Consider the following 20714-nt stretch of genomic DNA (forward strand, 5'->3'; position numbering starts at 1 on the left):
TTAAAACATGGCGACAAAGTCACATAAAATAAAAATTGCATAGCAGCAAGTAATCAAACAATTATACATCTGGATTTAGACATTAAAAGCAAGTTTAAATACAAACGTCTTTAAAGCTTTCTTTAAAAATCTAGGATCTTTTAGGTGTTTCAGTTCATTTGGTAACGAATTCCAAAAAGTTGGACCTGCTATTGAAAGTGCTCTTTCCCTAGTTTCATCCAGATGCACGATTTTAGGGGAGGGGATATCCAGAATATTCTGATTTGCCGATCGGAGGGATCTCACCAAGGAATGTATTTACATGATGGCGTTTATCCATGGTGACTGAACATTATGTATGAGAGAGTGTATGATTCTGGCAAGTTTATATTGAATTCTGAATGCTATAGGTAACCAGTGGAATTACTATAAAATTGGGGTAATGTGCTCATGAACTGGCGTGGCAGTCAGTAAGTGAGCTGCAGAGTTTTGGATAATCTGTAATGGGCGGAGAGTATATTTAGGCAAGCCAATGAATAAAGAATTGCAGTAACCTATACTAGAGAATAGCAGTGTCTGTAAAGCTGTATGGAAATTGATGGGATCCAGAAATGGCGTCAGGTGTTGTAACTGCTTCAATTTGTGATAGGAAGTCTGCATTAGACTTTTAATTTGAAAATTCATGCTTAATGATGGATCAATTTGTATGCCAAGATTTGGAACAGATTTCATCATTTGAATACTTTGACCATTAATAGTAAGTTCAAATGGGGCATTGCTCTATGCTTCAATGGCAAGAGGAAATGTGGAAAAAAGGATTTGCCATTCACAAATAAGCAGGGGAGTAGCTTGCTTGTTGCAGCGATTACTACCCCAAACCAAATAAGCCTGATACTTCACTTTCAATGCATATCCAGCGCAGGGAGTAGTTTGCTTGTTGCGGCGGTTACTACCCCAAACCAAATAAGCCTGATACTTCACTTTGAATACATATCCAGCACAGCTCACTGCTTTAACAGCAGGGGGAATGAAGAAAAGAGGATTTATATTCAGGCAACAACCAACAAGGACTGAATTGCACAGGCTGGGTAAACAAAAGCAAGGGAGTAGCTTGCTTATTGTGGCGGCTACTACCCCTAACCAATTAAACTTGATACTTCACTTTGATGCAGATCCAGCACTGCTCTCTACATCAATGGTGGGGGTGGAAGGAAATTAGAACCATAAAGTTACCAATAAGGGCCTTTAACTCAGTGGTCAGAGTAACAGATAAGTATGAGAAAAATAAGTGTGAAAGCTGGGTGGGCAGACTGGATGGGCCGCTTGGTCTTCTTCTGCCATCATTTCTATGTTTCTATGTTATGTTTCATTGTATAATGGGAATTTTGTGAGGTATATTATTTCAGTTTTTTGGATGTTGAATGATAGCTTATTTTGAGATAGCCTATTTTGAATAGTAGTGAGATAATTCAAAAGAACTTGTTCAGTTTGTGTCCATGTTGTTTTAATAGGAAAGAAAAATTATATATGATCTGCATATAATCTATAGTGAAGGTCAAGATTTGTAAGTATTCGGCACAATAGTGTCATCGTTGACAACGCAGAGCCTTTGGGTTCTCTAGAGATGTCACTGTCTGCCAGGATGAGGTGTACGATTCAATTTTAACTTGTAAAGCGCAGTTTGACAAAAAAGAGTTGAACCAAGTCAATACCTTCCCCGTTTGTCCTAGTGCACCCAAGTGGTTTAGCAATATGCTATGGTCAATTGTGTCAAATGCTGTAGAGATGTCTAGAAGCCCCATAATGAAGCTAGTACCATGTTCAAAACCACATCTTATGATATCAAAACTAGAGAGCAATAGTAATTCAGTATTTTGAAATTTGCGAAAACCAAATTGATATTGGTCTAGTACATTATTGCAGTCAGTGAAGGAGGCGCAGGTGCCTCCAGCATCCAGCCCTGGGTTAAGTACCTGGCACCTGGTAGATGACATCAGGTGGGCGGGGCTAAGGGCCACGGGGCTCAGAACACTGCTGTAAAGTCACTGAGATGGCAGACAGCGACTGGTGTTCAGTCCAGCTGATGGAAAGAAGCAGGTCAGCTTTTGGCAAAGCAGGTCTGGTCTCCTCCAGTGTCTGGCCCTGAGTTAAGTGCCCAGTGCCCGGTAGATGACATCAGGTGGGCGAGGCTAAGGGCCACAGGGCTCAGAACATTGCTCTAAAGTCACTGAGATGGCAGAGAGTGACTGGTGTTCAGTCCAGCTGATGGAAAGAAGCAAGACAGCTGTTGCCAAAGCTTATCCTCTTTTAGAAAAAGAGGATAAGTTCTTACAAAATTCCAGCAGTATCCCATCATAGCCTTCCTTGACAGCATACTTTCTATGCCATATATAGAGGGTAATTAAAAAAATCATTGGTAGGGCTAATATGTGCAGATCTTATATACCTACAAACGTGAATTTTAAAAGCCCAAGGTGCCAAAACCAGGAGATATGCGAATATGTCGTGCAGGCGCACGCCAAGCAGATTTTAAAATTCACCCGAGTATAAGCATATCTCCCATTGCGTGCACAAATGAAAATGTTGCGCGCCCCATCCACGTCTGGCCCACACACGGGCCTGCTCACCTTTCTGGCTCCTCTGCAGGTCCCAGGTTGGCCTCCCTAGCGGTAGCCGCGAGCTCCTCCAGGCCTCGGCGTCCCGCAGCGGCGGCGGTGGTCGCAGGTTCTTCCACTACGCACCAGGCCTCACGCCGGAGTTCGGCGTCTTCCATGGTGTAGGCCACGGCCCTACGTGTGCGCGGACCGCCTGGCCTCTTGTAGGGCCAGGGGCAAGTCCTAGCTCTGCGGCGCACCCTGATTGAAGGAGCTACTTAAGGAAGTTCCTGCCTGCACTTCCTTGGCATGTGGCCTAGTGCCTAAGGTGAAGAAACCTTGATCCTAAGGTTCTGGGTTCAAGCCCCACTCTTGGTACTTCCAAGAATTGATTCCTAGCTCATGGATCCCAGCCCACACATCCCTGAATCCAAGAACACTTGTTTCCAAGCTTGTGGGTTCAAGCTCGCACGTCAATAATTCCAACAACATCTATGTTGATTGGAACATGGAACATCACTGTCCCGTTCAGCTACTTGCCCCGGACCTTGCTCCTGTCCATCAGTTTTGTGTCTGTCTGGTCCTCCTTGTTCCTCTGGAGACGTGGCCCGGTAGGATGAAGATTGAGCACTGCTTTGGGTTGGCATTGTATTGTGTGTTAGATTGTCACTGTGAGCTAAAGCTTTGTTCCAGGATCCTACTGTTCCATCCTTGTTCCTGCATCTGTCCATCTCCATCTCCCCAGGTAGTACTCTTGGACTGTCTCTCTGGTACTGACCTCTGCTTGTTCCTTGACTACTCTGCCTGCCTTCTGACCTCTGCCTGATTGACCATGTCCCGATTCTGGCTCTGTCCCTTGCCTTGTCATCACCAATGCTGTTCTGGTCTTCCTTGCTCCATCTGACCTTGAACCTGACTGTGCTCCTTTGCTGTCTGTGGGCACATCAGTTTACCATCTCTCCAGGAGGCCCACCTAGGTCCAAGCAATCCGGGTCCCTGCGGGCTTCCAGTGGTGAAGCTCATCCTAGCCTCTGTCTCCTCCAGTGCTCCGCCCCCTGGGGGCAGGTGCTTCCTGGTCCCTACCATGGAGCCATTCTCCCCTGGTACAGGACAAGGGTCCACCCCTGAGCACAACACACATGCGCCTGCGTGCCAGTTTAAAAGTTAGCATTTATGTCTTTATCTCAAATTTTCAAAGTGGACTTATGAGAATAAGTCCGAGTGTTACATTTGCTGACTCACGGGACAGCTCCGCAAGCCTGCACATTCACCCCGAGACCCACCAAAGCTGCATTCCTTTCCACCACAGCAAGAATGCTGCCATCATGCTGTCTCCAGAATTTCCCCTAGGTGCACGCGTGCGCGGCGCACACCTACTTTTAAAAGCCCTGTGGCGAAACCTCTGCTACCAGCTACCAGCCACGCAGCAAGCAGACACCTCAGCAACGGGTCATCTATCGGCTGTGCAGAGTAAGTTGCTGCTTCTTCCTGTTTCTGTTCTTGTGCCTGCCTCACCAGCCCAGCCTGCCTTGTTTCTCCAATCTCTCCTGTCTCATCTTATCCAGCCCTTGCCTTCCTTCCTGCCCTAGCATATCAGTACTTCTCCTTGTCTCTTACACCTTTCTCAGACTGATTTTGAATCTGACTCTCGCCTAGACTTTGACTATCTTTGCTTGCAGCCTGCCTCTGACTCTTGCCCGGATACTGACCATTCATGCCTGCTGCCCACCATTGACCCTTGCCTAGACATTAACCCTTCTCGTCTGCCACCTGCCTCTGACCCTAGCCTGATACTGGACCTATGCCCCTGCCTCCTCCTTGGAAAAGCTCGCCTAAGACCTGCTGGCGCCTGGAACCCAAGGGTTCAACCTGAGGGGAGAGGGGTTGATATAGGTGAAGCTCCTGATCAGTTTCTTATCAGCGCAGATCCACCAACTGTCAGTGTGGACCTATGGGGCCTTCTCAATAGGTTGAGCCAACCTTACCACAGCACAAGGGTCCACGAATCTTACACCCAGGTTGGCTCAGTATGTGCACAGACATGCTCACAAAAAGGTACGCCCTACTCGGGAGCATGGTGTAACTGTACATATGGATTTGCAAGCATACATTTGAAAATCAATAGTATATGCATTAATCCTTTCTCCATCCCAACTCTGCACCTCAGAATGCCTCTTGCAGCCGTGCACAAAAGTATGCGTGAAATAAGGTTTCACATCTACTTTTGTGCATGTAGTTACCTGGACGATCTTAACAAAGATTTTTATGAACATAATATCCATTTGAAAATCTGTCCTGTTCTGTGAAATAAAGGGCAGTGTCAAAAGCTTTACAACTACAATCAGGACATAGTGTTTTGCAAATCTCTGGGGTAATTATAGTAAACCTGCTTTTCCTTGATAGAGGGTTCTGAAAAATGGAGCTGGCTTAGTAAACATAAAAAGACTAATAAAGACAGCTGTGTACAGAGATTTTAGACTTAAAGCTGCTAAAAATAGACATTGATTCAGGTGGCCTTAGGGAAAACCATAGGTGGCTCCTCTGATTTGATGATAGAGATCAGCTTCTTCTAAATTTGCAACTACTGGTCTTGCTGCACCCAGCTGGAGAAAGCTCCCTTTGCTTTCAAATCAATTGAGGGAATGATCCAGAAAGTTATATTAAAATCTCTGAGAGGTAGCAAGTGATAGAAAATGTGAATCATGGGTAAAATTGTGAATACATTTTCAATAAACAATGCAATTAAGTCAAATCAAAGACTTAAATTTGTGTCAGCACATAAAGAAGAACATATAATAAAACCCAAACCAACTAAAAGTTCACCATTAAACAAATAAAAACATAACATTTTAAAATGGTATACTAAAAGTAAACAAAAGAATCAATATCACAGAACCAGAACAGTACTAGCCTTTGGCTAGACATAAGGGGATCAATATTCAAAACTGGCCAGTTAAGTAACTTAGCCAGTTAGAACTTATCTGGCTAAATTATAATGTATATTCAACGGCACAGCTATGCCACTCAATATACGCATATAACCAAGCGCTTAGCCATATAAGTCTAACCAGCTAAGTTTAGACCTGCTCTATGGTGGCTAAATTTGAATATCGGCAGTTAGCCGCAGAAGTTATATGGCTAACTCGCTCCGCCGTGATCCACCCCCTTTACATACAGTTCCTATGTGGCAGTTTGTTCTCTCCCCTACTAAATTTGCCCTGTCATGCCTTGCATCCTTCACCCCATATCTTAAAATGTGATGGAGCCATTGTGGGCCCCCCCCCCCCCCAGATAAACATCTTCTTCAGAAATAAACCTGTCACCAGGCCCTTCCCCCTCCCACTCTCAGCAATCTAAATTAACACCCTGCCGCACCCCCAAACCCCCTCCACTTCCCAGGTCAAAAAATCCCTGCTGGGAGCAGGGTCAGCTGGGAGCATAAACTACACTAGAGTACTTACTTTTAGTGCTGGTTTAGTTTACACTTCCAGTTCAGCTTTGACAGAAGCTGCGCTGGACCTCACCAGGAGTGGGTAAGTGCTGATAACTTTAAGCAAATATATTGAGCAGAACATTTATCCCGCTGAATACACGGGACTAGTTATCCGTCTAACCTACTGAATATTCGCCTCTTAAAGTTTTAAATCTAATTATGATCTTTTTATATACTTATGGATGTGACTTGAAATTTAACCAAAACCAAAGCTAGCCAAATAGTCATGTGGCTAGCTGAGCATAATTGATCTTAGCCACTGGATTTGTGCATATATCTACATGAAAGAAGAGTCTCCAAATCCGCTTTCTGTTTTTCTTCCTATTTTTTTTTTTTAATTTAAATTATGAATGTGATGAATCACTGGACTAGAAGATGAATGACTTGTGAAAGCTTAGTTTGTTAAAAGCTTTTAAAACCTTGTTTTTGAACTTTAGGTGCAACCTCCCGCCTATCAGGGGAAATGTTACTAAAGATGTTGGGAATAAAACGAACCTTGTGACTGTTAATCCGAGCATCATAGCCGTAAAGTGAGTATTATAATTAATCATGCCTAAACATTTTGGGCCAGATTTTGTAATTTATGCACGGGCGTAGATTTGTGCGCGCAACCCAGAACGCACAAATCTACGCCCGATTTTATAACATCCACGCGCATGTTACAAAATCCAGGGACGGCACGCACAAGGGGGTGCACAATTGTGCACCTTGTGTGCGCCGAGCCCGAGGGGAGTCCCAATGGCTTTCCCCGTTCCCTCCGAGGCCGCCCTCCCCACCTTCCCCTCCCTTCCCCTATCTAACCTGCCCCCCAGCCCTATCTAAATCCCCCCTACCTTTGTTTTATTATTTACGCCTGCCTCTGGGCAGGCGTAGGTTGCGTACGCCGGCCGAGTGCCAGCACGCAATCCCCGGGCCCAGCGGCAGTGGCGAGGTCTCTGGCCACGCCCACACCATGCCCACGCCCCACCCACGCCCCATCCATTTATTCAAGCCCCGGTTTCCTCCCTTGGTAGAAGAGGATTCAAAACCGGAAGCGCGCGGACAGTAGCCATCGCGAGAGTGGGGGCAGCACGGCAGAAAATAGCAGAGGAGATCCTGGCATGCCGCAAATGGAGCGCGTCCCGTGGCACACGGGACATGCTCCGTTCGCAGCAAAGATGAAGGTCCAGTGCGCCGTTGGCGGCGAAAAGGGGCCCCCGTGTGCTGCGAATGGCGTGCCCGGGCCTTCATCTTCGCCATGAACGGAGCGCGTCCCGTGGCATGCCGGTGAGAGAGAATATGTGTGTGAGAGAGGGGAGGGTGACAGAGAGCATGGCTGGTAAAAGGGGGGGTGGGGAGGGTGAGAGAGAGAGCAGGAGGGTGTGAGAGAGAGCATGGAAGGCAAGAGAGGGTGGGTGGGGGTGATGCTTGAGTGTGGGTTTCAGAGAGGGAGCCTATATGAGGGGAAGGGGATGCCGGTGAGAGAGAATGTGTGTATGAGAGAGGAGAGGGGGTGTGGGGGAGGGTGAGAGTCAGCTTAGTTGGTAAGAGGGGGATTGGGGGGGATGCTTGTGGGTTTAGAGAGGGAGCCTGTATGAGGGGAGGGGTGTGGGGGAGGGGAGGGGAGGGTGACAGAGAGCAGGAGGGTGAGAGAGAGGGGGGCTGGTGGGATGCTTGAGTGTGGGTTTCAGAGAGAGGGAGCCTATATGAGGAGATTGTGAAGAAGTGTGTGTGTGAGAGATTGGGAGCTTGTGTGTATGAAAAAGGGATTGTTTGTATGTGAGGGTGCTAGCCTGTGTAAAGGGATTGTGTATGTGAGGTAGCCTGCATGAGGATGTGTGTGGATGCGTATTAGAGAGAGGGAGCATGTGTGTGAGAGAGGGAGGGACAGTGGGAGCCTGTGAGAGGGGCAGTACTGAGAACAAGGTCAAACTCTGGGACTGGCAATAGAATGGAAGGGGTTGAGCCTAGAGGTGAAGGGGAGAGATATTGGCAGGTGGAGGAGTTGGGGCCTGAGAGGGCAAATTGGCCAGGGCAGTAGGGAGAGCGAGTGGAAGGGACACGCTTACAGTGAATTTCTAGGGAAATTCTGCTCAAAATATTTAAAATTCTGCAATTTTAAGTAACAACTTTTTTCTGTAATAGTTTAAAATGTAATTACTTAAAGACTGTCATGTAAATTGTATTTTGACCAATATAAAGTTTGCAAATTTTGCAGAATTTTCAGTTTTTGTGCGCAGAATTTAAAATTTTTTTGTGCAGAATTCCCCCAGGAGTAGCCATGCTACTGAATATATAGGCTAAGTTAGCTGGATAAGTTTAGTTGGTTAACTTGCCAAGTCACATAGTGGCTGAATATGGACCTCTGCTGAAGTAAGCTGAAGTAAGTTGTGAAACAACAGGAAAAAAAAGAAAAAGGTGTGGTTTAGGGGGTGGGAAGGGGAAGGGAGGCTAGGTAGGAGGGGTAGGGAAATTCCTGGGAAGGAACTAGGGAAGGCCGGAATGCATCGCCGCGCAGAAATTGCAGAAGTCCCTCCCCCTTGTGCGCGTGGCTACCATGTGTGCGCTGGCGCTCGCATGATAGAAAATCGGCACATTCATGTGCGCACGCAAACTGGAAAATCTACCCCAATATGCATGGTAAACATACAATATAAAATACAATAAACAGAACTATAAACTGAAAAAAAAAAAGAAAAACCACGAAGCAAAAAAATACATTACACTGAAATAAATCCACAGCAACATAATAAAACTGTAAAAACAGTATTATCTTCATCACTCAAAAGCTAATGTAAAAAGCCAGTCCTTACTTTGTTTCTAAAACCTTAGGTAATCTAAAATATTTTGAATTTCATTTGACATGGAATTCCATAAAACTGGCCCTCTAAATGAAAAAGATGATTTTTGTGTTTTTACCAGCCTTTGGTGGGGGGAACTCTTGGAAGGACCTTAAGTTCCTAATCAAAGTTGATTGCAGCAACTGATCCTTTGGAGATAATCTTTTGTCTGTAGTCTTTAGGTGGAACAGAAGAAATAGAGATTTAAGGAGATTTAACAAAATTGCTATGAAAGGGGAGGTGGTATTGCTTGGTGATTTCAGTCTGCCGGATGTTGATTGGGATGTCCTGACAGCGATGTCTTCTAGAAGCAGGGGGGATCCTGGATTCTCTACAAGGAAAATCATTCACATGAGAGGAGAGATATTGGACCTGGTGCTTACCAACAGGGACTGCATCTCTGATGCAGTGAGCATTTATCTAGGATCCAATGGTAACCGGATGGAGTGGTTCAGTATTAGAGCGCAGGAGATGAAGGACAATTAACTTTGTTAAAATGGGGGAATACTTAAAGGAGTTGTTAGCTGGATGGGAAAATCTAGGGGAAGTAGAAGGGCAGGGGGTAAAAGGAGATATTTTTTTAGGAAAGTAAATAAAGGAAAGAAGAAAAAGAGGCCATTTATGGTTTTATAAAGAAGTAGCTGACTTACAGGCCAATATAGGAAAATATACCCTCAGACATTTACACCTGCTTTTACTGTGAGTACTATTTCTGGTAAAACTGTGGGCCTGATTTTAAAAAGTATTTAAAATTGGGGTTTACATGTGTAAATACACTTTACCCATGTATTTACACATGTAAAACCCAATTTGAAGCAGGTAAATTCACGCTTGGATACCACAACCTTTTGAAAATTGCTACAGCATATGCCATTGAATTGTCCATAGGATATTCACAAGCACTTTACACACATAAATGGCTTTTAAAAATTGCTGCGATAGTATATTACATGTGTAACTCCTTTTAAAATTACCTCTTGCGTGCATTGTAACATTCCCCACCCTAATCCCAACTCTGGAAATACCTCCGCTCTACGCGGGTAAAAGTACACAGACTTTAGCCCAAATTTTCAAAACTGGTTTCTACACATCAGTGCGGGTGTGTGCAGAAAATAGCAGGGCATATGTGTGCATGTTACACCTGCTTTATCAGGTATAAATGTGTGCATGTAGATTTAAGCAAATGAAAATCAAACGTGTATGTGTGTGAATCAGATTTCCTATCCCCATCTCTGCACCATAGAATGGCTCATTCTGGTACACGAAGAAGTGCACGCGGAAATGCTTCTGTCTGTACTTTTATGCACACAAACACCTACCCCAGAAGCTTCCCCGTCCCCCCCCCCCTTCAGGAAATTTTCAAAAGCCCATCTCCGCGCATAAAACCGGGTTTTACGCATGTAAATCCTTTGTGAAAATTCCACTTCACAGCCTGTTCAGCCGAACCAATGCGCGAAATTCATTAGACTGTTTTTTCTTTGACAGATATGGCAAACTCAAGGAAAACAAAATGTCTTTCCTGGAGAACATCACGCACTACGGCGAGGCTTTCCTTCTGCTACCAGCCTTCTCTTACCGAGCCAACACTGCTCTTTCCTTCAAAGTGTACCACACTCTGCAAGAATTCCAGGCGAAGCAGAAGGCAATATTCTTTCATCCCAAATACCTGAAAAGCCTTGCCCAGTTCTGGAGGAGCAAGGGAGTGAGGGCGTACCGCCTGTCGTCTGGACTGATGGTTACCAGCGCGGCCATAGAACTGTGTGAGAACGTGCGGCTGTATGGATTCTGGCCTTTCTCCAAATCCATTCAAGGGCAACCAATCAGCCACCACTACTATGACAACCAATTGCCCAAACCTGGTTTCCACGCCATGCCTAAGGAATTTTACCAGGTTCTTCAACTCCACAGCAAAGGCATACTCAAGTTACAGTTTGGTGAATGTGAAAGGAGACGGAAAGGGTAGATTTCTGTTTCTTAAGTGCAATTGTATTAAAAGAAACTTGGATTGATCAGGGAAATATGTGAAAAATACTGGAAGGCTGCTGCTGTTGTGACCTACGTACACCAAAATGCACCTCGGAGATTACCTTTCCAGATGCTGGAGATTCACATGTTTTGGTATAAAGGAGGATTGTTTTATAGCATTTCTGGCTATTTGTATGTATTTGGGTGCCTGCGTTACAAAGAATCATGAAGAATTTTGCTTAGTTACAGGAAGTTAGAATAAATGCCCTGGGGAGGAATTAGCAGTCCCCAGACAGGTTGGACCATTCATTGTCTGGTGATCTCAAGATAGTAATCGGTATAGCAAAGTAGTAGGGAAGGCTAGCAGTTTACATAGTTGCTTAGGGAGAGCTATTCTTAGTAGAAAATAGATAGTGTGCATCCCTGGTGAGATCCCACCTTGAATGGTAGACCACATCTATGAAAGCACATTGTGTAATTGGAGACATTCAAAATAGGACCACCAAAATGGTGTATGATCTGCATTATAAGCCTTTCATAGAGAGGCTTAGCCTCTCTGTAAGGCTTATTAGGCATTATCACCCAGGAAAATGATCTAGGAGTCATAGTGGATAATACATTAAAATAATTGGCTCACTGTGCCGTGATGGTCAAAAAAGCAAACAGAATGTTAGAAATTATTAGGGAGGGAATGGTGAATAAAACAGAAGATGTCATAATGTATCTGTATCGCTCCATGGTGAGACTGCACCTTGAATACTGTGTGCAATTCTGGTAGCCGCAACTCAAAAAAGATATAGTTGCACAGGAGAAGGTACAGAGAAGGGCAACCAAAATGATAAAGGATATGGAATGACTCCCCTATGAGGAAAGGCTAAAGAGGTTAGAGTTGTTCAGCTTGGAGAAGAGACAGCTAAGGGAGGATATGATGGAAGTCTATAAAATCATGAAAGGCTTGGGCAGGTAAATGTAAATCGGTTATTTATTCTTTCAAATAATAGAAGGACTAGGGGGCATGCCATGAAGTTAACAAGTAGTACATTTAAAATAAATTGGAAAAAATTATTTTTCACTCAACACATAATTAAGCTCTGGAATTCATTGCCAGAGGATGTGGTTAAGGCTGTTAGTATATCTGGGTTTAAAAAAGGTTTGCACAAGTTCATGGAGGAGAAGTCCATAAACTGCTAATAATCAAGCTGACTTAGGGAATAGCCACCACCACTATTGCCAGCATTAGTAGCATGGGATCTATTTTATGTTTGGGTACTTGCCAAGTACTTGTAGCCTGGATTGGCCACTGTTGGAAACAGGATGCTGGGCTTGATGGAACCTTAGTCTGACCCAGTATGGTAATTTCTTATGTTCTTAAGAAGTACTTGCTAGAAAAAAAGAGTAAGGAAAAGGGAGATATGACAGTCATATTCAAATACCTAGCAGGCTTCAATAAAATACTAGGTTACATGTTCTGAAGAATGAGAAGCTTAAGGAATTATCATAAAGTGAAGAAAGAGAGATCCCGAAGGAGTGTATTTCTTTCCTGAAGGTAGTGAACACCTGGACCAGACTTCCAGTGAAAATTGTAGGAGCCAAAACAGTGAGCATTTTTTGTTTGTGCTTTTCACCTTTTTGGCTTTTTCCACTGTAACCCGCTATAAATCTTTTAAAATAAATAAAATAAGAATTCGAGCATGCTGAGGAAAGACACTAAGCCAGTGCAGTGGCTCAGCAAGGGAGGAACAAGGCAATAAATGGAGTAGTGTCTGATCAGCAAAGTAGGCAGGTGTAAATGGGCAGAGCATATTGAGCGATCGTTATCTGCTGGCATCCTCTGCGTTTCTAGGAAATGGCTCAAGATTATGTATATTGAGCTAAATGTTTTTGGCCCGTTCACTTAAAAAGACAAAAACAAAAGATTTTATTTGAATTCTCTAATGAATGAAATTTTGAAGATTGCAAAATTGGAGAAATCCTCACCAAATTAATTTGTTTATATTCAGTAACCACAATATATTTTTACTTTCATCCTTAAAAGCAAATCATTTCTGTCTCATTCCCCATTCTTTCAATTTTTCCTGCTGACATAAAGATGAAGGTTTTTGTCCAATTTTTTAAAACACAGATTTTGAATTTAAAATTGCAGTGCACTCATATTTTTGATCATGCGTGGGCAGATGTCAACACAAACATTGGACTTTTTTTTTAAATAATCTTTTCAGTACATCCAGACACAGTGCAGATTTTAGATAAATGAAGACACAAGTCAGAAAATTGATTCTCAGTATCTTTTGAAAATAGATATATCAATGTATTGGTTTTTGCACCACATAGTTTTATCATATCTCTCATTGACTAGGGCAAGGAAGCATGTTTGATCACAATCAAACTATTGCAGAGTATCTTGTAATCCAGCAAGATCTGTGGCAGCACGGATGCATTAAGGTTGTCGGATCAGACCGAATTCTTTTACTGAGTGACCAGGAAATTAGATTGGGGAGAACACTGGATATGATCTTCTTAGACATGACAGCCTTTCACGCTGTTTGCTCATTTCTGTATTTTAATAAGTGATATTTCTAAAGGGCTAGAAAGGTAGACATTTAAAATCTGCAACAGGTTGACAGTGTAGAGGAGGAGGTAAGGAAAAAAGCTGAGATGTAATGATGTTTGGGGAGTGTCAGAAGTACGGCGCCTAACATTAAATATAAATGTGTGCAGGTGATATCCGTGCCCAATTGGCTGATTTTCTGTTAAGGAATTTAGAAAAGACTACAACCATGCATTCAGAATGGAGAAACCTGGGGGAGCAGTGAGGTATTGATAACATGCAGGGATTATTATTTGATAACATGGGGGATTATTTCTGTTGATGTAAATATAGCCAAAAAGAATGTTAAGGCAGTGGAAAAGCCAATGGAGTGCTAGGGCACAGAGGGAGAGGTATAACCGGACGAGAAAAAGGAAAATGGTAAGACGTCTGACAAACTATTGGGAAGACCTGATCTGAAAGCCACATTTCCAGGGAGAATTTTCAGTGATACAAAGGAAATCCAGAGTAGGACTAACAAAGCAGAGCAAAACTAGCACCATGAGCCCTATGAGATAAAACACTTGAGGACATAAATATTGTGGAAGAGAGGAAGGAGGCAGAGGAATATGATGGATATATTTCATTACCTGAAAGGCATAAATAATGGCCATGAGGCAAACATTTTTCAGACGAAAGTAAGTCATAATATGAGGCTAGATGGGGTTAAGACCAGTAGTAACACTGGAAAATATTTCCTCATAGAAAAGGTGCCAAATAAATAAGAACTGCCTCCAAAAGGAGTGCAAAACAGATACAAGGAAGTATAATGGCATGGGGGAAGCAAGGATAAAGGCAGAGATTAGATTCTGTAGAGCTACGGCAGGTAGGGAAGATGAGCAGAGCACAATTTCTCTTTCCATCTAACATATAAAGTTAAAAAGCTTCAGGCTTCTAAGGGCAATCGGTGTAACTAGCTGCAGATTTCCAGTAGCCAGTTGCACAGATCTGCAGCGCTTTTAGCTGTCAGCATTGTGTGTTGTCTTGAAGGCTAGCGCAGCAAACTGTATACAGCAAATGTACAAGACATGTGATGGTTAAACAAAAGAGCTCAACTATCAGTAAATTATTTTCTTTCTAGGACCGATGTAACTGCACACATTTTTATCTTGTTCCCTTTCAGTAAACTGTCTTCCCCCTCTTTTACTTATTGTGCCTCAGAAAGCTGTACCATAAACGTTACTGCTGTGGCACATGGAATGAGGTGTTCAGCGGGCTTTTGGAATCAAATAAAAATGTTGCAGTGTTTAATAGTGTAAGGGTCTATATATCAAAAAGTGTTAAAATGGTACATTAATGCACAGTTTAATATGCGTGTTGGCACTTCTAACACACTGTTCACTACAGGGCGTATTGCCTTTAGTGAATAGTGTGTTAAACACAGTACTTTGCATTAAAACTAACATGCTAGTGTTTTTTAAAACACTTAATTGGAGCTGTAGTTGCTGCTGCCGTTAATGCAAAGTCTGCTACATTTAAATTGAATTATTTGCATGCCTTTGCATTTTATCAGCTCACTTACTCTTTTTACATAGTAATACATATTAATGTTTACAACAGAGGATTACCGTTAACACAAGTGCTTTGAGGTTGATTTAATGCATGCTGAATGTGGTTAAGGTGTGTAACACTGGTGTTAGTGCTAATGCGCTCTGATAAATAGACCCCTTATTATTCTTATCAAGCCATATTATGTTATGTTGGTATATCAGTTCAACGATACAAGCCTGACAGCCCTGTATGTTGAATTTTACTTTTAAAAAATGACTTAAGTAATACCTAAGTCGTATATATGTACTGTATGTATAGAAAAGTTAAAGAAATGTTCTTGTTATAATTACATACTAAATGTTATTGAAAAGGTGTAATGATAAAACGTCTTGGAGTTGGTAAAATGTGAATTTGAAAATCTCTGATATCTGCAGCAAAGAGGAGAGGAGCAAACTAGAGGTAGGTCAATTTCTGCTTAAATAGTTCTGGACAGCAAAGGTACTAATCTGCAGAAACTTCTGCAAAAGGAGGTTTTACACGCAAAAATGCTCAGAAATCTAAAGTGTTAAGAGCTTTTGAGTATTTTTGCACACAGAGCCCCGTTTGCAAAAGGTTTTGCAAATGTCGGCCTTCACAACAGTATCATTCTTTGCTTAGTCTGCTATTTTATTTAAATTCAAAATGAATGAGCTGCTACATTGCGAGATCATGCAAAGCTGCTCAGTAATTTTGAATTTAGTGAAAACCACCACATGAAAACATCTTTGTGAGCCATTTTCCCCACAGCAAAATTTTTCATGGTTTTTTAATGGAACTCATTTGCATCCATAGAAAAATTGTACATAAACCGGCCACTAGCCCGTGGGAAATCCTGCAGATTAGTGTATCAGCCTTTTAGTTGGGGCAGGAGCTGGATCTAGGTGTTTTCCATATCCCTGTTTTTTTGAATGAGATCCACAATTTTGACAATTCAGAAATCAATCCAAGTAGAGAACCAGTAAAATTCTCCTATGTGATCAGAGTACTTTACTCAGATCAGTTTCCTGGATCACACAATTCCAGTTGTCAGTCTTGATCCAAAACAAGTCTGTGCTAAAAGAAATACTATGATCTCTGTAATCCCAGATTTGGCCCATCCCTATAACGAAGACACTCAAAATTCAATCAGCAGAGTTAATCCATCACATGCACTTCATGAACTTGTCCCTGGGCAGCTGCTGTTGTTCATGTCACCTGTCTTTGCTGTCATCCAGTACGGCTTTGCACACCATAGCGCCAAAACTACAACATTTTCATTAGAAAGGTTTCATTACACAGTCACAAGGTTATAAGAAACAAAACACACAGCACTGGGATGATAATATTTATCTTTTAGATTGTCAGATTCACATTTTACCAACTGTGGCAGTGTCCCTGTAACATGTTAGCATACTTTCTTTCTTGTAGTATATGCGGTATCTGGAAGCCACAGTGAAACTTGTAATACCATGAAATATCCTTGAACAGACATGTTCTTTTGAATGCGTATGTACATACAGAGCCAGAGTTAAGAGACTTTTTCTTTGCAATTCTTCTGTACTAGATATATTTTAGGAGTTTGATGCTAATTAACGGCCTGCTTCATCAAGGGCTTTCCCCACAGCACAAAATGGGCCTGGGTTGATAACATTCATTTACATTCCATTGCTAAGCTTAGAGCATTCAAAGGTATTTTGCTCTGAAGAAGAGAAGCAAGTTCAAATCTGATGGAATTTGTGAACTTCACAGTTCTTGTAAATAGTTTTGCTGTATCGCAATATTTATTTGGACATTTTTTTTTGGACTGCAATTTGAACAAAGTACTGTCTCAGGAACTTGGGAGATACTTGACATTTTTACTATATTTTCTTGCAGATTTATTTTATTTATAAAATGTTTTTGACAAAAGATGTCTATTTTTGTTAATGTTGAAAAATAGAGAAAAAGCTGTATTACATTTATGAATTAATCATAATAATATTATTGAAAAATCTTTTATGTCAGCTTTTTTATTTATTTATTTTTTATGACCAGCCTTGTGTCCTTGTTCCTGGCAATGTAAACAGGTCACTATCAACTCCATTTTCGCATGAAAAAAAATAAAATCTCTATTTTCACTATGATTTAAGAGTTTTTTTGTGTGTTTGTTGGTTGTTACATCATCCTGTCACCATTGGGGGTCAGAGGTCAAGATGTTAAACCCTCCCATAACATCCCAACTCCATATTGTATGAATTAGTCTCTGATATAAGGCTAAGAAGGGACCATCCTCAGCTCATAGCCCAGACCCTGCCCTTGGATCTTAGCTAAAAAGTGACTGAGAAGCAATAGGAATGTGAGTGGATGGTTGAAACACATTTGTTATTTTTTTTGCAATCTGATGTCGATCAACTCCCCCGAGGGGCGGAGTTAGCAATCTGTTACTTCTTCAGTTTAAGGAGTTAGCAATCTGTTAATGATCAGCTTCTCCAGAAGGGAGGAGTTAGCAATCTGATCAATGCTGTACCCCGAAGGGGAGGGGCTGGCAATTTATAATACTCCGTAGGCAGAGTTATCAATCTGTAGTGGGTTGGCTCCCCACAGAGTGACAGTCTGTACAATACAACTCTTGAGGTTTGGGGAAGAGCACCCAATGTAAGTTGGTGAATCCCTGGGCCGATGGCAGATGACAACGCCCCAGGAGGATAGCCTGAGAGGGAAAGCAAATATAGAACCCAGTCCACTTACTATTGGAAAAACAAAAAAAGCCAGACTGCTCTAGATCCCTACACAGAATCTACACCCTCGTTAGCAGAATCCCTCACTTCTGTTAAACATGCAGAATGTAGACTGACTCTTATCTAATGCAGAATAAAAGACCATAAATTATAAACAAGCATACAGAGAAAACCTAAAACTCCAAGAAGGGAGGGGAGGAGGAGGTGTGGCGGGATGGCGGGCAGGATACTGCATGCCTGCAACATTTCTGGCTTGGATTGGTGGTGGCAGTGACTTCCAGGGGAACAGAGAAAGGTGATGAGGAATTTTAAGTACCAGGTTCCTGACCCTGCACTCTCCTCGAACAGAAAAGCACACATGGCTGTTATAGAAATACCAGGCTCATATTTTGTGCCAGTTTGCACTGGAAGATTTGTCACATGTGATCACAGCAGTTTCTTCAAAGGGCCCTTACAAACTTGCTTCATGCCTAATCGAGAGACTTTGGCTTGTCTATTTATTTATTTGGTTGCTTATTTATTTATTTATTTTGATGATTTATAGAGATGTGAATCGGAACCAGAATCAGTTCGGATTCTGGTTCCGATTCACATGTGGTTTTTTTTTATCGGGCCCGATCGCGGTTTTATTTATCGGCTGCGCCTGAGCCGATAAACAAAAAACCCACCCCAACCCTTTAAAACTAATCCCTTAGCTTCCCCCACCCTCCCGACCCCCCAAAAAAAAACTTTTTACAGGTACCTGGTGGTCCAGTGGGGGTCCCTGGAGCAATCTCCCGCACCCAGGCCGTCAGCTGCCACTAATCAAAATGGCGCTGATGGCCCTTTGCCCTTACCATGTGACAGGGTATCCATGCCATTGGCCAGACCCTGTCACATGGTAGGAGCACTGGATGGCCCACGCCATCTTGTGCTCCTACCATGTGACAGGCAGCCGATGGATCACCAGGGGCTTTTGGCAAGTCTTGGGGGACCCTCCTGACCCCTACAAGACTTGCCAAAAGTCCAGCGAGGGTCCGGGAGTGACCTCCTGCACTCGGACCGTTGGCTGCCAGTATTCAAAATGGCACAGATAGCCTTTGCCCTTACTGTGTCACAGGGGCTGCCGGTGCCATTGGTCAGCCCCTGTCACATGGTAGGAGCACAAGATGGCGCCGGCCATCCAGTGCTCCTACCATGTGAGAGGGTCCGGCCAATGGCACGGATACCCTGTCACATGGTAAGGGCAAAGGGCCATTGGCGCCATTTTGATTAGTGGCAGCCGACGGCCCGGGAGCAGGAGATCGCTCCAGGGACCCCCACTGGACCACCAGGAACCTGTAAAAAGTTTTTGGGGGGGTCAGGAGGGTGGGGGAAGCTAAGGGATTAGTTTTAAAAGGTCAGGGTGGGTTTAGGGGTTATTTTTGTGTGCCGTTTTTCACGCCCTCCCCCAAAACGATAAGAGAACCCCCACGATCAATACCATGGGGTTTTCCTATCATTTTGGGGGAGCCCCCAATTTCTGACGATTTTGAAAATATCGTCCGATATTTTCAATCATCCGAAGCCCGATTCACATCCCTAAAATATTCCACTTATCCACAAATCTCAGCGAATTATAAGTAACATACACAAAAATATTTAATGACAGCAATAATACTGTACATTATGAAACAGCAATTGATTACAAAACAAATAGTGAAAAACAATAAGGGAGGAGGACTGAGGGAGAGTCTCTCGTTAGAGAGAATCCGGCCCGGGGACTGTGTCTGAGACTCTGAGTTGCCTGCAATGCTGGAGATGTAACATCATGACTTGCCCGTTGTGCTGCCCCCCGGTGACGTCATCAACCGGGGACAACCTCCAGAGGTATAAATTCGGGGAAGGAGCGGCTCTAACCCCAGAGGAGGACCGAGGGAGAGTCTTTCATTAGAGAGAATCCGGCCCGGGGACTGTGTCTGAGACTCTGAGTTGCCTGCAATGCCGGAGCTGTAACATCGACCGGGGATGACCTCCAGAGGTATAAATTTGGGGAAGGAGCGGCGCTCCTTGAGGTTTTTTTTTTCTTCTTTTTAATTCTCCCATCTACATGGGTAGAAAAAGGAAGGTAAAAGTTTGTACATCAACTCCACTGGTACCAGTTGTTAGGGGCCCAATGGATTCCCTTGTAATAAGAAGGGCTAGTCAGTCTGCTCATGAGGCTTTGCCAGAAATTTCTTTTTCGTCTGGAACCTCAGATAGTCCTAGGCTACCACAGCAACCTCAATCCTTATTAGAAGTTCCTAACCCTATATCCCAAACCTCGTTACCAGGGACAATGAATGTACAAAACCTTGATACTATACAATCTATGAGTGCTGGGTGTAATGAGGCAATTGGGATTGGGGTGGGTTCTGTCCTATAGGGATGGTAATAGAACCCTTAGACCCTCAAAATATTACTCTTGTCGATGTTTGGCAGGCATTAACTAATTTACAAAAAGTTATGTCGAGTTCAATTATTCAGAACAGTAAGAACTGTTGAAATTAAAAATATGTTGGAGTTACATAATAATCGATTAAACCATTTAGAAGAACAGAGTAAAACAATGTTAACACAAATAAAAGTAGTTCAAGATGTTAATAATTCTTCTATAAAAGATGGGATAATAATTCATAGGCAGATAGAAAATCTGGAAAATCAAAATTGAGCTAGAAATTTGAGATTTTTAAATTTTCCTATAACCAGGTTACTATCTCCAGTTGAATTATTGAAAAAATATCTTGTTGAGATTTTATCTATTTCAACAGTTGATGAAAGTTCAATATCTAAGATTTATTATATCCCTAGATCCAGACTAGAGATTCAAGAGGGGGAAGAAGGTATGGATCATGTCCAACAATCTCCAAATTTGACTTCTTTTCTTGAATCATCTATAGATGATATTCCTCAGAGAGCAACTATGTTAGTCACCTTTTGTAGGGAAAGGGATAAGAATTTAATTTTACAAAAGTATTTTCCTAATAAAGATTTCCAGTTTTGTGGGCAGAAGATCCAAATATTTCCAGATGTGTCTAGAGTGACACAAATGAG

General features: G+C 42.7%; 1 protein-coding gene across 1 annotated transcript in view; it reads left to right on the forward strand.

Annotated features, from left to right (window-relative positions):
- Positions 1 to 11518, forward strand: part of ST8SIA6 (ST8 alpha-N-acetyl-neuraminide alpha-2,8-sialyltransferase 6) — a 208335-nt gene extending 196817 nt beyond the window's left edge. The window contains exons 7-8 of the mRNA XM_029588758.1: positions 6504 to 6596; positions 10371 to 11518. Coding sequence (XP_029444618.1) covers positions 6504 to 6596; positions 10371 to 10848 — 571 coding nt within the window. The 3' untranslated portion in view covers positions 10849 to 11518. The remainder of the gene's footprint in view (positions 1 to 6503; positions 6597 to 10370) is intronic.
- Positions 11519 to 20714: the final 9196 nt, after the last annotated feature.

Source organism: Rhinatrema bivittatum, chromosome 2 (genome assembly GCF_901001135.1).
Source record: "Rhinatrema bivittatum chromosome 2, aRhiBiv1.1, whole genome shotgun sequence".
NCBI classification, from domain to species: domain Eukaryota; kingdom Metazoa; phylum Chordata; class Amphibia; order Gymnophiona; family Rhinatrematidae; genus Rhinatrema; species Rhinatrema bivittatum.